The sequence below is a fragment of the Sylvia atricapilla genome, chromosome 22, assembly GCF_009819655.1.
Source record: "Sylvia atricapilla isolate bSylAtr1 chromosome 22, bSylAtr1.pri, whole genome shotgun sequence".
Lineage (NCBI taxonomy): Eukaryota > Metazoa > Chordata > Aves > Passeriformes > Sylviidae > Sylvia > Sylvia atricapilla.
In genome coordinates, this window is record NC_089161.1 from 6,230,157 (window position 1) to 6,244,283 (window position 14,127).

The following is a 14,127-nucleotide window of genomic DNA, read 5'->3' on the forward strand; positions in this document are numbered from 1 at the left end:
GCAGAATCCTTTCTGCCAGATGGAGACCTGACATTGTGCCCTACCAGCAGAGCTTGGCTTGAGCTCTTCTGCTTTCACTGTCAGTAAATGTTATAAAAATCTCAGGCCCAGCTGGAGAAGAGAGATTTGCAGTTTTAAGTGTTGTGTTCTTGGTCCCACCTTGGCCGTTGATAATTACAATAAAAATGCTGCTTAGATAGAACCTGTTATTTCCAGTGTGATTTACATTGTAACAGTTCTGTTACACACTGGAACTGGGGACTGGGGGAAATTAAAGTGATTCTGATTGAGCAGTCTGGGTTTAAAGCAGGAAATGCCCAGGTCCATGTCTGAGTGTTGTTCTGTCATTCCAGCACATTGTCTGGGCTTGTGGAATTCGATGGCTACTACCTGGAGAGTGATCCTTGCCTTGTCTGCAACAACCCCGAGGTGCCCTTCTGTGTAAGTGACCCTGGAATCACACAGTCATGGAATATCCTGCACTGGGAAAGGCCCACAAGGATCAAATCCAACCCCTGTCTCTGCACAGGACATCCCAACAGTCCCACCCTGGGCATCCCTGCGAGTGGTGTTCAAAAGCTCCTGGAGCTCTGGCAGCCTTGGAGCTGTGCCCATTCCGTGGGGAGTCTGGGCAGTGCCAGCACCCTCTGGGGGATGAACCTTTCCCTGATATCCAACCTGACCCTCCCCTGGCACAGCTCCAGCTGCTCTTCATGACACCAGCTGTAGCTTCTGTTATGAAATCCTTCCCAGTGGTGGGGATCCCAGCCATTTCCAGGTGTGGTTTCCTGTGTCCCTGAGGTTTTGGGATGCCCTCAGACAGGCCGTGTGTCCTTGTTTGTCTCCCTAGTACATCAAGCTCTCGTCCATCAAAGTGGACACGCGCTACACGACCACGCAGCAGGTGGTGAAGCTCATTGGCAGCCACACCATCAGCAAGGTGACAGTGAAGATTGGAGACCTGAAACGAACCAAGATGGTGCGAACCATCAACCTCTACTACAACAACAGGACCGTGCAGGCCATCGTGGAGCTGAAGAACAAGTATGTTCATCAAGTTTTGTGTGCAGTCTCTGGATTTGATTTGTTCCCTTGGCTTCTTGTTTTTCCCCAAGGTTCCTCCTTAGACTATTGCTCATCACTCTCAGCCACATTGGGTGGGATTGTTCTGAATCCCCTACAATTGTTGAAGCAAAGATCCAGATTTCCTCTGAAGCTTGAAAAATGTCTGTAAAATTTGTGGATTCTAGCTTTGTCCAGGCTCGCTTTTAAGCACCTGACTTAATTGTGTGGGAACCAGTAGTAATACTGAGAGCACTTCATGGGCAGTTTGACTCCAAAAGGGATTTGGACTTTGCAGCATGTCCAGGAATGCTGAAAGCATTAACATTGTTTGTTTGAAGCCGTAGAGTAGAATTAAAATTAGAAGTTGGAGGGTCTCACTCTGAGCTCTGCTTTACCAACCAGAAATGGCTCCTTTTCAACACACTGCTCAGTCTGGAGCCAGTCCTGCTTATGTGCTTCCCCTTCTTACTTCTTGAGATGTTCTCACCAGAATCAGATCTCTCTGGCTTAGGGATTAATCTGTGCCTGCCGCTTATTGCTTATTTGAAGTCTTAATCCTCTGTGACATCACAAGTGGCTGCTGTGGAGAGGATTATGATGTCACAAAGAGAGGATTCTGACTTCAGGTTGAGAATAAGCAGTGGGAGCAGATGAGATCTTTAAGAAATAAATATCCTGTTTTCATGCAAATGTCCTTACTAATAAAAAAATGGAGGTGAAAATCCCTAGAAAATGTCTGTAGAATTAAAGTTTTTCCATGAGGCATCAACAGCTCTTTAATCCCAAACAGTCTCTCTCTATGAAGAGGATAAAGGCTTAAAATGTATTTCTGGCTACATATCATGTCAATACAGAAGCTAAGGAAACGAATCCTAGAACTGCTCTCCATTCATCCCAGTTAAAGGAGATTTGGAGCCGAGACGGTTGCATTTGGCTTCTCCTCACACGTGGGCGGGGAGGGAACTTCCCTCTGGAAAGCCTTCCTTTCCTTTTCTCCCCTTCCCACCCCTCCTCTAGGCCGGCCCGCTGGCACAAGGCCAAGAAAGTGCAGCTGACCCCGGGGCAGACAGAGGTGAAGATCGATCTGCCCCTGCCCATCGTGGCCTCCAACCTGATGATCGAGTTCGCCGACTTCTACGAGAACTACCAGGCGTCCACAGAGACCCTGCAGTGCCCCCGCTGCAGCGCCTCGGTGCCCGCCAACCCCGGCGTGTGCGGCAACTGCGGCGAGAACGTCTACCAGTGCCACAAGTGCAGGTCAGTGTGTGTGTGTGTGTCCCCAGAGTCACTGTGTGTGCCCTCAGTGCCACTGTGTGTGTCCCCAGAACGTCTGCCAGTGCCACAAGTGCAGGTCAGTGTGTGTGTGTGTGTGCCCAGAGTCACTGTGTGTGCCCTCAGTGCCACTGTGTGTGTCCCCAGAACGTCTGCCAGTGCCACAAGTGCAGGTCAGTGTGTGTGTGTGTGCCCAGAACGTCTACCAGTGCCACAAGTGCAGGTCAGTGTGTGTCTGTGTGTGTGTCCCCAGAACGTCTACCAGTGCCACAAGTGCAGGTCAGTGTGTGTCTGTGTGTGTGCCCAGAGTCACGTCTACCAGTGCCACAAGTGCAGGTCAGTGTGTCTGTGTGTCCCCAGAGTCACTGTGTGTGCCCTCAGTGCCACTGTGTGTGTCCCCAGAACGTCTGCCAGTGCCACAAGTGCAGGTCAGTGTGTGTCTGTGTGTGTGTCCCCAGAACGTCTACCAGTGCCACAAGTGCAGGTCAGTGTGTGTGTGTGTGTCCCCAGAACGCTGCCAGTGCCACAAGTGCAGGTCAGTGTGTGTGTGTGTCCCCAGAGTCACTGTGTGTGTCCCCAGAACGTCTACCAGTGCCACAAGTGCAGGTCAGTGTGTCTGTGTGTGTGCCCAGAGTCACTGTGTGTGCCCTCAGTGCCACTGTGTGTGTCCCCAGAACGTCTGCCAGTGCCACAAGTGCAGGTCAGTGTGTCTGTGTGTGTGTCCCCAGTGCCACTGAATGTGTCTCCAGAGTCACTGAGTGTGTCCCCAGAACGTCTGCCAGTGCCACAAGTGCAGGTCAGTGTGTGTCTGTGTCCCCAGAGTCACTGTGTGTGTCCCCAGAACATCTACCAGTGCCACAAGTGCAGGTCAGTGTGTCTGTGTGTGTGCCCAGAGTCACTGTGTGTGCCCTCAGTGCCACTGTGTGTGTCCCCAGAACGTCTGCCAGTGCCACAAGTGCAGGTCAGTGTGTGTGTGTGTGTCTCCCCAGAGTCACTGTGTGTGTCCCCAGAACATCTACCAGTGCCACAAGTGTAGGTCAGGGTGTCAGTGTGTGTCCCCAGAGTCGCTGTGTGTGTCCCCAGTGTCACTGTGTGCCCCCAGAATGTCTACCAGTGCCACAGGTGCAGGTCTGTGGGTGTCAGTGTGTCCCCAGGGTTCCCAGAGCATGCAGCAGTGCCACAAGTGTGTGTGTCCCCCAGAGCCCTCCAGGGTGCCCCACACTCCCTGCCATGTAAATCCCCCATTCTGGTTAATACAAGCACACAATCAAATTAGTGGGGAAGTATAAAACAGGCTTACAGGGATTTAATATAATGCAGGCTAACAAAGGGAGCCTAGGAGCACAATACTCAGCGAGCTGAAGTTTCACATCAAGGCCTCGAAGTTCACACCACAGAATTCCCCGGAGCAGGTTATTTTCGGCCTGCCTGGGCTGGAGGCTGGAGTTCAGCTGTAGGATTGCAGGGCTTCCCCCAGGATCCCTGGCTGGGGCTGGACAGACAGTTCTATTCATGCCTTTTGTTGTTGCTCTCCTCATTTAGAGCGGGCTCAGGGGTAATTTACTGTGTGCTATTCACACTTCCACTACAGCCTTAGAAATCCTTCTCTTTTGTCACTTTTGTCTCCTTATCTGATATCACTTTCCCCTTATTATTGTCCCTTATTCCTTTTTAATTCTCATGGGATTGGAGGTGTTTAGCAGGATCTTTCCTGGTGATAGCTGGTGTGTGGAAAGGTTTCCACATCCCTTCTGGAGTTCAGGGAGCTATAAATCAGTTCTGTCTGCTGCCCTGTCTGCGGTGGGGTAAGAAGTGCTGCAGTCAGTCCCACTGCAAAGCCCAGACCCTACAAACCAGTACAATTCCTTTATCTGTGTTCTCCTAAAGGACACAGTGCCCCAGCCTGACTTTCTACTGGGAATTCCTGTCATTAAAGTAGAATTGTTAGGAACAATTTCTGTTCCTGCTTTTTCCAGCCAGAATGTGGCACTGCTGTAAGCACTTCTTTTGTTGCCTGATGTGTAGGTTTCGATTCTCAAGTATTTCCCTTCCCTAGGGCAGTCTGGTCACCAAGATGTTTTAAGAGCCACACACCTGAGTCCATCCAGTTTATTTCTTAGCCTCAGTTGCCTTGAGCTGCCGGTTTTGAGCAGCTGCCTTGCCTTTCAGGTCCATCAATTACGATGAGAAGGATCCCTTCCTGTGCAATGCCTGTGGCTTCTGTAAATACGCCCGCTTCGACTTCATGCTCTACGCCAAGCCCTGCTGTGCTGTGGACCCCATCGAGAACGAGGAGGATCGCAAGAAGGTGAGCCTGGCAGGAGGTACTGGAGCTCTGGGCCCTTGTGGGGACAGCTGGGGTCCACCCCCTGTCAAAATCCTTCAAAGCTCCTCTCTGACTGAGGCAGTCTGGGTTTGTGTTTTGCTCCACCACACAAGGGATTCTTCAAAGGACATCATTCAGTGCCTCACTTAGGAACTGACTGCATCTCTTTGACTTGCTGTAGAGGGGGATGGATTTGGGTTGTTCTGTTTGCTTCCCATCCCACCTGAGGAGCCCTGCTAATGAATGAAGAGCCCTCTGCACTCTATGTCCTGTCCCAAAGGATTAATGTGCACAGTGTAGTGTCACAGAGTGTGCACAGTGTAATGTCACAGGATGTGCTCAGTAGTGTCACCAGAGTGCTTCTCAGGGCAGAGCCAGGCTGCAGGGTCACCATTTAGTGATTTCCCACCCTCTTCCCCTAAGAAAGGCAAAAGAGAAAATTTGGAGCTTGGTGACTGTAGTTCTGAATATGAAATATGAGTTTCCTTTCCTTTTCCCTTCGCAGGCAGTGACAAACATCAACAGTCTGCTGGACAAGGCTGACAGGGTGTATCACCAGCTGATGGGACACCGACCACAGCTGGAGAACCTCCTGTGCAAAGTGAACGAGGCAGCCCCTGAAAAGCCCCAGGTGAGGCGGGCCAGGTGGAGCCTGCACAGACCTCCAGGCTGGGGACACACTGGCCCTGACTCTGCCCAAGGCAGTTCTTGCTCAGGTGCTGCTCTGCAGTTGTTACTTTTGTGTGGAGCCTCCATTTGTGATTCCTCTTGGCTTTTCCCCATTCCAGGATGAGTCAGGCAGCAGTGGAGGGATCAGTTCTACCTCAGCCAGTGTGAACAGGTACATCCTGCAGTTAGCCCAGGAGTACTGTGGAGACTGCAAGAACTCCTTTGATGAACTTTCCAAAATCATCCAGGTATGATGTGCTTTGGTCTGGATTTGGGTCAGGTCGTTATTAGGAAAAAAACCCAATGTATAATATCATTAACAACAGGTGATCAGCTGCATATTTTCAGGGAAATAATAATAATTTCTAAAAACTATGTATTAATTATTAAAGCTTCAGCTAGCTTGTGAAACTGGTTTTCTCAGCAGCTACATCATGAAGAGCAGGAGACTGAACAGATGGTTAATTAAAGAGAATTGAATTTTTGCATGTATCTAAGTGTTTGAAAACACAGCAGTCTAAAAGGTGACCTACAGAAACATTTTATAAATTAAATGTAATTATTTGTGTTCAACAAGTCACATAAACACTGCAAAACCTGCTACATCATGAATGCCCTTTTGGCTGTGATATTTAAGCATATTAAATATATTTAGCTCCTTGTATAAAGAATAAACTACTCTGACTTACTCTGCCAATATTAATAGTAATTAGTAGTATGGATTTGTCACATTTCCAGTATTACGTTGCATGTAGTGTAAACAGCAGGGAGGATAACTGGGAATTAGGCTGATATTCCTCATGGATTTCCCAAGTCTGTCATTCCTGTGAAAGATTTCAAGTTTGGAAACATTTGCTTAAAAATATTTCTCCACAAAATACGCAGTGAAAATAACCTATGCCCGGGACTGGTGTTGTGTGCTGGCTCACTGTCCCTCATCTGTGTTCCCAGAAAGTGTTTGCCTCGCGGAAGGAGCTGCTGAAACACTTAGTTAAAAATATTTCTCTGCAAAATATGCAGTGAAAATAACCTGGGACTGGCATTGGGTGCTGGCTCACAGTCCCTCATCTGTGTTCCCAGAAAGTGTTTGCCTTGCTGAAGGAGCTGCTGAAACACTTGGTTTAAAATATTTCTCTGCAAAATACGCAGTGAAAATAACCTGTGCCCAGGACTGGTGTCGTGTGCTGGCTCACAGTCCCTCATTGTGTTCCCAGAAAGTGTTTGCCTCGCGGAAGGAGCTGCTGGAGTACGACCTGCAGCAGCGCGAGGCGGCCACCAAGTCGTCGCGCAGCTCGGCGCTGCCCACCTTCACGGCCAGCCAGTACCGCGCCCTGTCCGTGCTGGGCTGCGGCCACACCTCCTCCACCAAGTGCTACGGCTGCGCCTCGGCCGTCACGGAGCACTGCATCACCCTGCTGCGGGCCCTGGCCACCAACGGCGCCATCCGCCACATCCTGGTGGCCCAGGGCCTCATCCGAGAGCTCTTCGACTACAACCTGCGCCGGGGCGCGGCCGCCATGCGCGAGGAGGTGCGGCAGCTCATGTGCCTCCTGACCAGGTGAGAGCTGCTCTGGGGACGGCCTCGTCCTTGGGAGCCGTGCCTTGGGGTGTTAGCTTGGGTATTCTTCATCTGTTCTGCACTAACGTTTAGCCCTTAGAGTTGTAGCACTGACTTTTCCAGTAGTCCTGCAGTTCTTTAGTGTATAACTCTAGACTCCACACGCAGCGTCAGCTGCTGTTTCTCCCACTTTGGTCAGACACAGCAGTTCCTCTCTGGGCTTGGGAATCAAGGACACCTCACTGCCTCAGGCCCCTTCTGTAACCAAAACTAACCAAAAGTGAGCTGAGCGGAGCAAACTTGGGGTAAATGACTTCATTACCTGAACTGGAATTGGAGGATTAACCCCCAGTACGCAAATGAACCAAACTTACAAAAGTGTGAAAATCCCTGTCCTGTGGTCTATTTTTGGGTATAGGCCCTGGGGAGCTTTGTCTGCCCAAAATGTACCTGAGGGCCCTTCAAGTAAATGCAAGCACTTTTTATTCCCTTAGTTTTATCAGACCTCTGTTTTTAGGTAGTCCCAAAAAGACATCAGGAAAGCCTCCTCAGGAAGGGAAAGGCTTGTAGGAGGAGTTACCTTACAATCACAGAGTGGTCTGGGTTGGACAGACCTCAGAGACCACCCCGTCCCAGCCCCTGCCATGGGTGTCTCTTAGACTCCAACTCCCTGTGCATTCGTTACCAGCTGAGCTGAAATCCCAGGAGCTTTTGGCATTTAGTACAAGCGAAGCATAACAGTGTTGTCTTTTTCCTCCTGGAATCAGGGACAATCCAGAGGCCACACAGCAAATGAATGACTTAATCATTGGGAAGGTTTCTGCGGCTCTGAAGGGACACTGGGCAAATCCAGACTTGGTGAGAGACTCCGGTGTTTTTCTGTCTCTATTCTGCCCCTTTGCACTGCTGGTGTATTCTAATCATTGCATCTTCTCTCTTATGGTGTTTGGAAGAAAAAAAAAAAAAAAAAGAGTCTCAATAGGAAATGACATAAATGTCAGAGTGCAGCACAAAATTTTGTGTACAAGGTACATGCTGAAGTTTCCTCAGGCAGTTCCCTGTCTTGGCTTTGCTTGTACCTCTCCAGCAGGTTACCAGTCACCCAAGTGTGCATGGGATTAAATTCCCTTAGATCCATGTGTTTTGAACCTGAGTTTCTTAAAGATGAGAAGGCAGAAGGGAGTGGGGCACCCCTCGAGCTCCGGCACTCTGTGTTTCAGGCCAGCAGCCTGCAGTACGAAATGCTGCTGCTGACAGACTCCATCTCCAAGGAGGACAGCTGCTGGGAGCTGCGGCTGCGCTGCGGTGAGTCCAGACCCAGCCCAGCCTTCATTCACACTGCCGTGCCCACAGCCAGCACATGCAGGAGCATTTCCCCCTCCAAACCATCCCAAGTGCTGTCTAGAGCTGTGCACGTGTGTCCTGTCTGCAGCTCTCCCAGGATAATGAGCACTCCTGTCTGCTTTCAGCTCTCAGCCTCTTCCTGCTGGCTGTGAACATCAAGACTCCGGTGGTTGTGGAAAACATCACCCTCATGTGCCTGCGCATCCTTCAGAAGCTCATCAAACCACCTGCTCCAACCAGCAAGAAAAACAAGGTACTGCCTTAGAGGCTGAGCAAAACACTGAGAATTTGCTGGTTGAAGTCTGACACACTGATCTCAGTGAGGAATTAGTTTGTGAGGAAGCCAGGACTTGCTTTTCCTGGTCCCTGTTCCTAGGGAAGCACAAGCCCTGTGACTCTGGTCTTTACACACTGCAAATTACAGATGACTACTTCCTATTTTTCACTGGGTTTTGGTGACTTTGACCACAAGTGTTCAGGGTTTGCTCTTTCCCCCTCAGTTCTGAGGCATGGGGAAAGAGCTTCAAAGCCACAGCTTGGTTATTTTGAGCAGGCTTATGGTGCCTTCAGCAGCTTTGTAGAATCAAGTACCTAAATTTGATAGAATCAAGTACTTCTGACTCAGATTTTTAAATACAGAGTTACAGTTCTCATTAAAATATATTGAATGACTGCTATTGATTTTAATTTAGGATTAGACTTGCAGGAGCGAAGGTATTTTTCTCTGCTTTGATCTGTCTGTCTGATAATCACAGATGGATCTCAGAGATGGATTTACTGATATTTCAGTAGGAACTGGAATATCTCCCTTAGTTCACCATTAACAGACACTTTATTACCCTGCTGCTGTCCAAGAGCTGCATTTGCCTCTTGGTGGCCCAGCCCCAGTGATTCACCTCAGGAGTTGCTCTTGGGGGACAGACTGTGGCTTTCTGAAGAATCACAGAGCTTTTTTATTTGTTAGGATGTGCCCATGGACGCTCTCACCACTGTAAAGCCTTACAGCAATGAAATCCATGCACAGGCTCAGCTGTGGCTCAAGAGGGACCCCAAAGCATCATATGAAGCCTGGAAGAAGTGCCTCCCTGCCAGAGGTAACCCCTGTGCCTGTGACCTGGTGCAGTTTTGTGCAGGAACATGTGTCCCCAGATGTAATAAGGAATGTGCTTCTGTGGAGTTGTGTTGGCTTCTGTCCCGTGACATCTGATACCATCCTCACATTTAGCCCTTAGAGTTGTAGCACTGACTTTTCCAGGCTGTGTGCCTCAAACCCTAAGCAGAAAATGCTCTGTGCCCATAGAGAACCAGGCAAAAAATTTGAAAAATGAAACTTGTTGCTTATTTAAATTGATACCAGCCAGCTGGAAAGCTGGTGGAATTCCTTGAGAGAGGAATTCCTGGGATTTGCATGAGGCTTGGAGTTGAGCATGGCTCCACACAGGAGTGAAAATGGCAGCAGAAGGAGATGGGAAGCACTCAGCTTCTCAGCTGGAGTTTGGCGAGTTCCAGTAAGAAGACAAAAATACTCTGGCAGTTTGTAGTTCATGACTGCTGACAGTTCTCTTGGGCTCTGCTCAATATTGCAGGTGCAGATGCCAACGGGAAAACTCCCAGCAAAGCTGAGCTTCACCAGCTCTACTTGTCAGAAAAATACATCTGGAAGTGGAAGCAGTTCATGAGTCGCCGTGGGAAGAGAACGTGTCCTCTGGATCTCAAGCTGGGACACAACAATTGGCTGCGACAGGTAAAGGTGGGGAGAGCCCCGGGGCAGGGCTCAGTCACACACTGTGGGTGCTTTCTGCAGTTCTGTGCAGGGGTGGCTGCCACTCACTGCCTCTAATTCCAAGTCAGGTTTGCAGCTGTGTTCCTTTAGAAATGCTTCATCGAACTTTCATCTGGGAGTCTGTGGGTTCTTAAACTCTGAACCTTTGATTGCCACGGTGCTCCTGCGTGCCTAATGAGCTGCACTTCTGAGGGTCCTGGACCAAAGCTTTGCTTCTGGTGTGTGTGGATTAGCAGGTCACCCACACCAGGCACTCTTTAAACACTTTTGGTGCTGAGCAGAGCAGAAATTGTCACAGAACCAAGTGTTGGGGGAACAAGAAAATGCTGCCACCAGGTCACCCAACAGCCCTGATGTTGTACCTTTTGTGAGCTGTGGCAAGTCCATCTGTGCCCATCGATGTGACCTGGCTTTTCCTGCCTGTGCCCCAGGTGCTGTTCACTCCTGCCACCCAGGCTGCCAGGCAGGCTGCCTGCACCATCGTGGAGGCCCTGGCCACCATCCCCAGCAGGAAGCAGCAGGTCCTCGACCTCCTCACCAGGTATTCCACTCCTGGCAGCTCCATTCAATTCCCATCAGGATCTCTCCCTTCTTGCAGCTTTTCTTACACCTCTCCCTTGTATACCTGCAGTTCAGGGGTCTTTTTGGGCTGGATTTTTAAGCTTAATCGGTTGGGAGGGTATAGATTTAGGGAGACTTGGGGGTTGCTGCTGGCAATGAGGGCTTGCTGCCTGTACTCTTCCCAGAAGTAAGGATCAGCTATTCAGGTGTGTGGCCAACATTTCCCCTGCCTCTTCAATGGCAGAATAATAGGATGAATTCTCTTCCAGCTGCTGTGACATAACTTACCCCAGCTCATGCTTCATACTGATAGCACAGTCAACTAACTCCTTTTTGGGACAAATACTAATTTAGCCAGCAAGTAATGAATATCAGTGGTGCTGTTAGCAAAGACAAGAGGAAGGATGGATTTCTGGAGGCTTTTGCTTCCTTTCTACATGTCCTTAAGCTGGAATGTCTTTTGTTGCTGTGAAGGGGTTGTCAGCTTGTGTTTCTTTCACAGCTACCTGGATGAGCTGAGCATTGCTGGTGAATGTGCTGCTGAGTACCTAGCCCTGTATCAGAAACTCATCAAACCTGCCCACTGGAAGGTGTACCTGGCAGCCAGAGGAGTTCTGCCCTACATTGGCAGCCTCATCACTAAGGTATGGATTTGTATGCAGGAAATGACCTGTTAGCTTGGCTTTTTTTTCCTTTTGAAATCCCATCCCTTTGTTCAGTGCCCTGTTGCTGACCCTGCCAGGGTTCTCAAGTTCACACTTTAGTGCTGTTAGCTCTGAACAGAGGGAGCCACGGGGGTTTTAGCCCCAACGGGAGAATTCTTCAGCATTTTAATTTACTGCTCTGGGGTTGTAAATATTGCTGCACTGCCTTGGCACCAGGTCAGAGCCGGAAGCTGTTGTGCAGCTCCCAGGCTGGACTCTGAGAGCCCAGAGGGACAGGGAAGGAGCAGGTGTGCTGCCATTGCTGGAGAAATGGGCATTACAGCCTTTGGAGAAGCAGCACTCTGAGTTTGTTGTGTTCAGAGTGGTGTGAGTTTTCTGTGGGGATCCCTGCAGCACTCCAAAGAGGCAGGTGACACTCTCCATAGCAGTGGTGGCAGGAAGGTGCAAGGAGAAAATGAGGGGGACATTTGTGGCAGTTTTCCTCTCCTTTCCCCCTCCCTGCTGTGTCAGCTGTGCTTTCTCTGTGTCTGGCTCAGTTTCTGTGCTGAGTTCCCTTGCAGCCTGTGTTAGACACTCCAGTGGTTGTTGGCACTGCAGGGTCTTGGCCTAACAGGCTGTTAATTATTTTCAGGAAATAGCTCGTTTGCTCGCCTTGGAGGAGGCAACACTCAGCACGGATTTGCAGCAGGGATATGCCCTGAAGAGTCTCACAGGTATTCAGTGGGCCTGCAGCAGGGCTAGAGCTGGGGGATCATTGTTGTCTAACAGCCTGTGGCAGGATTTCAGAGAGATCTCATTCAGTTGTGCTGCCATTGTCAGCAGTGGATTTTTGCCATCGATTTAGCACTTAATCTCTAAATGGATTTTTCCATATTTTTTTGTGGTCAGTAAGAGTTTTTAGCTGAACTGTGGTAACATACCAGGCAAGCTTCATCATTTCACTTTATTACATTGCACAGTCCCTGGCACCACTGTAAATGCTGCTGCTTTATTCCTACCTGTTGTTCCTACCTCCCTATTCTATGAGAGCTTTTTTTCATCTTCTAGGGTGTATACCCTTTTAAAAAATTTGTTGGAAAGGGACATACCTGATGAACTAGGTCATTGTTTTTTGTATCCTCTTTCACATTCTTCAGCCCTTAGTGGCTGAATCTATAAAGCCTGGCTTCTTGCAAGAAGCAGCATGTTGATCAGTGTGTCATGGGAAAGAATCCTTGTGTTTGCTGATTCTTTACTTTATTGTAGGAGTGACTGGTTTGGTGATGTCACTGATAAGTCATTTCACATCATCAGAGGTATTAGAAGTATTACAAGAGGAGCAATCTTCTACTTTTGGAATAGCTTGCAACAGAAAAAACGCCAAAGAGTGCAGAATTTTGTATCAAGCACACAAGAGACTCCTTAGGCCTTTTCCTCATTCCCAAACTATTTTTTGTATTTTGCAATTTACAAGCCAGGCCAAAGCTTTTGCCTCCAGCCACTCAGTTCACAGGAGTGAGCTTTAAACCACAGGCTGATGGGAGCTAGAACAAGCCATTTTTATGATACTGTGCCCTATTTGCTGCTATGAAATTTAGAAATCCAAATCTCTCCAAACTCTTTCCTGAATTTCTGTGGCTTTCTAGGTCTTCTCTCTTCCTTTGTGGAGGTGGAGTCCATCAAAAGGCACTTCAAGAGCCGGCTGGTGGGCACGGTGCTCAATGGGTACCTGTGCCTCAGGAAGCTGGTGGTGCAGAGGACAAAGCTGATTGATGAGACCCAGGACATGCTGCTGGAGATGCTGGAGGACATGACAACAGGTAAAACCACCTCTGTTCCATAAATCCAGCCTTGGGATCAACCAATATGGAAAAGCAGAACAGCCACACAAAGAGCTTTTCTGAGTGACTGCTATGATCAGGGGGGTTTATGGCTTCCAGTATTTTCTGTTGACACAGAACAGTTGAATAGCGTTCCTAGTCACCTCTTCTTTTCCAGGAATCTCTGTCTCCTCATTTTTATGGGGCTGTTTTACTGCAGCCCAGCCATGCAGAGGCTTTCCTAGTAACCCTACCAATAAATACCTTCTATCTTTCACAGAGGGGATTTGCAGAAGAAGAGAACTGCAAAGTGTGGGGCTGACTGCACAAGGATTTACTGCGTGTGCTGAGTTAAAGTGGGATCTATAAAATTGACTGCAGTGTCCATTTTAAAGGCTCCTTTTCTTGGCAGGCACAGAGTCAGAGACCAAAGCGTTCATGGCCGTGTGCATAGAGACTGCCAAGCGTTACAGCCTCGATGACTACAGGACCCCAGTGTTCATCTTTGAGAGGCTCTGCAGCATCATCTACCCTGTGAGTGGGCCAGGGTCACACTGCCTGAACACAGCCCTGGAATGCTTCGGGAAGGGACTTAAAGATTGTCCAGTCCCACCCTCTGCCATGGCAGCAACACCTTCCATGATCCCAGGCTGCTCCAAGCCCTGTCCAGCCTGGCCTTGGACACTGCCAGGGATCCAGGGGCAGCCACAGTTTCTCTGAGCACCCTGTGCCAGAACTCACCTCTGTCACAGGGAACAATTTCTTCCCAATATCTGACCTAAATTTCCCCCCTTTGATTTTGAACCCATTCCCTCTTGTCCTGTCACTGCAGCTCCTGATGAACAGTCTCTCTCTGGCTTTCCTGCAGCCCCTTCACACCCTGGAAGATGTCGTAGGGTCTCACACAACCTTCTCCTCTCCAGGCTGAACATTACCAACTCTCCCAGCCTGTCTCCATAGGGGAGGTGCTCCAGTCCCCTGAGCAGCTCCATGGCCTCCTCTGCATTTGCTCCAACAGTTTCATGTCGTTTTTTTTGTTGTTGTTGTTGTTGAGGGTCACCAGAACTGTGTGCAGTGCTCCAGGT

General features: G+C 49.3%; 1 protein-coding gene across 5 annotated transcripts in view; it reads left to right on the forward strand.

Moving 5' to 3' along the window:
- Positions 1-14,127, forward strand: part of UBR4 (ubiquitin protein ligase E3 component n-recognin 4) — an 81,959-nt gene that overhangs the window by 49,132 nt on the left and 18,700 nt on the right. For all 5 annotated transcript variants that reach the window (XM_066334418.1, XM_066334419.1, XM_066334420.1 and 2 more), the window contains 17 exons: positions 354-441; positions 851-1,044; positions 2,083-2,322; positions 4,507-4,645; positions 5,169-5,294; positions 5,452-5,580; positions 6,547-6,890; positions 7,658-7,748; positions 8,111-8,195; positions 8,360-8,487; positions 9,199-9,328; positions 9,821-9,978; positions 10,449-10,558; positions 11,081-11,222; positions 11,875-11,956; positions 12,869-13,042; positions 13,455-13,576. In XM_066334418.1, coding sequence (XP_066190515.1) covers positions 354-441; positions 851-1,044; positions 2,083-2,322; positions 4,507-4,645; positions 5,169-5,294; positions 5,452-5,580; positions 6,547-6,890; positions 7,658-7,748; positions 8,111-8,195; positions 8,360-8,487; positions 9,199-9,328; positions 9,821-9,978; positions 10,449-10,558; positions 11,081-11,222; positions 11,875-11,956; positions 12,869-13,042; positions 13,455-13,576 — 2,482 coding nt within the window. The remainder of the gene's footprint in view (positions 1-353; positions 442-850; positions 1,045-2,082; positions 2,323-4,506; positions 4,646-5,168; positions 5,295-5,451; positions 5,581-6,546; positions 6,891-7,657; positions 7,749-8,110; positions 8,196-8,359; positions 8,488-9,198; positions 9,329-9,820; positions 9,979-10,448; positions 10,559-11,080; positions 11,223-11,874; positions 11,957-12,868; positions 13,043-13,454; positions 13,577-14,127) is intronic.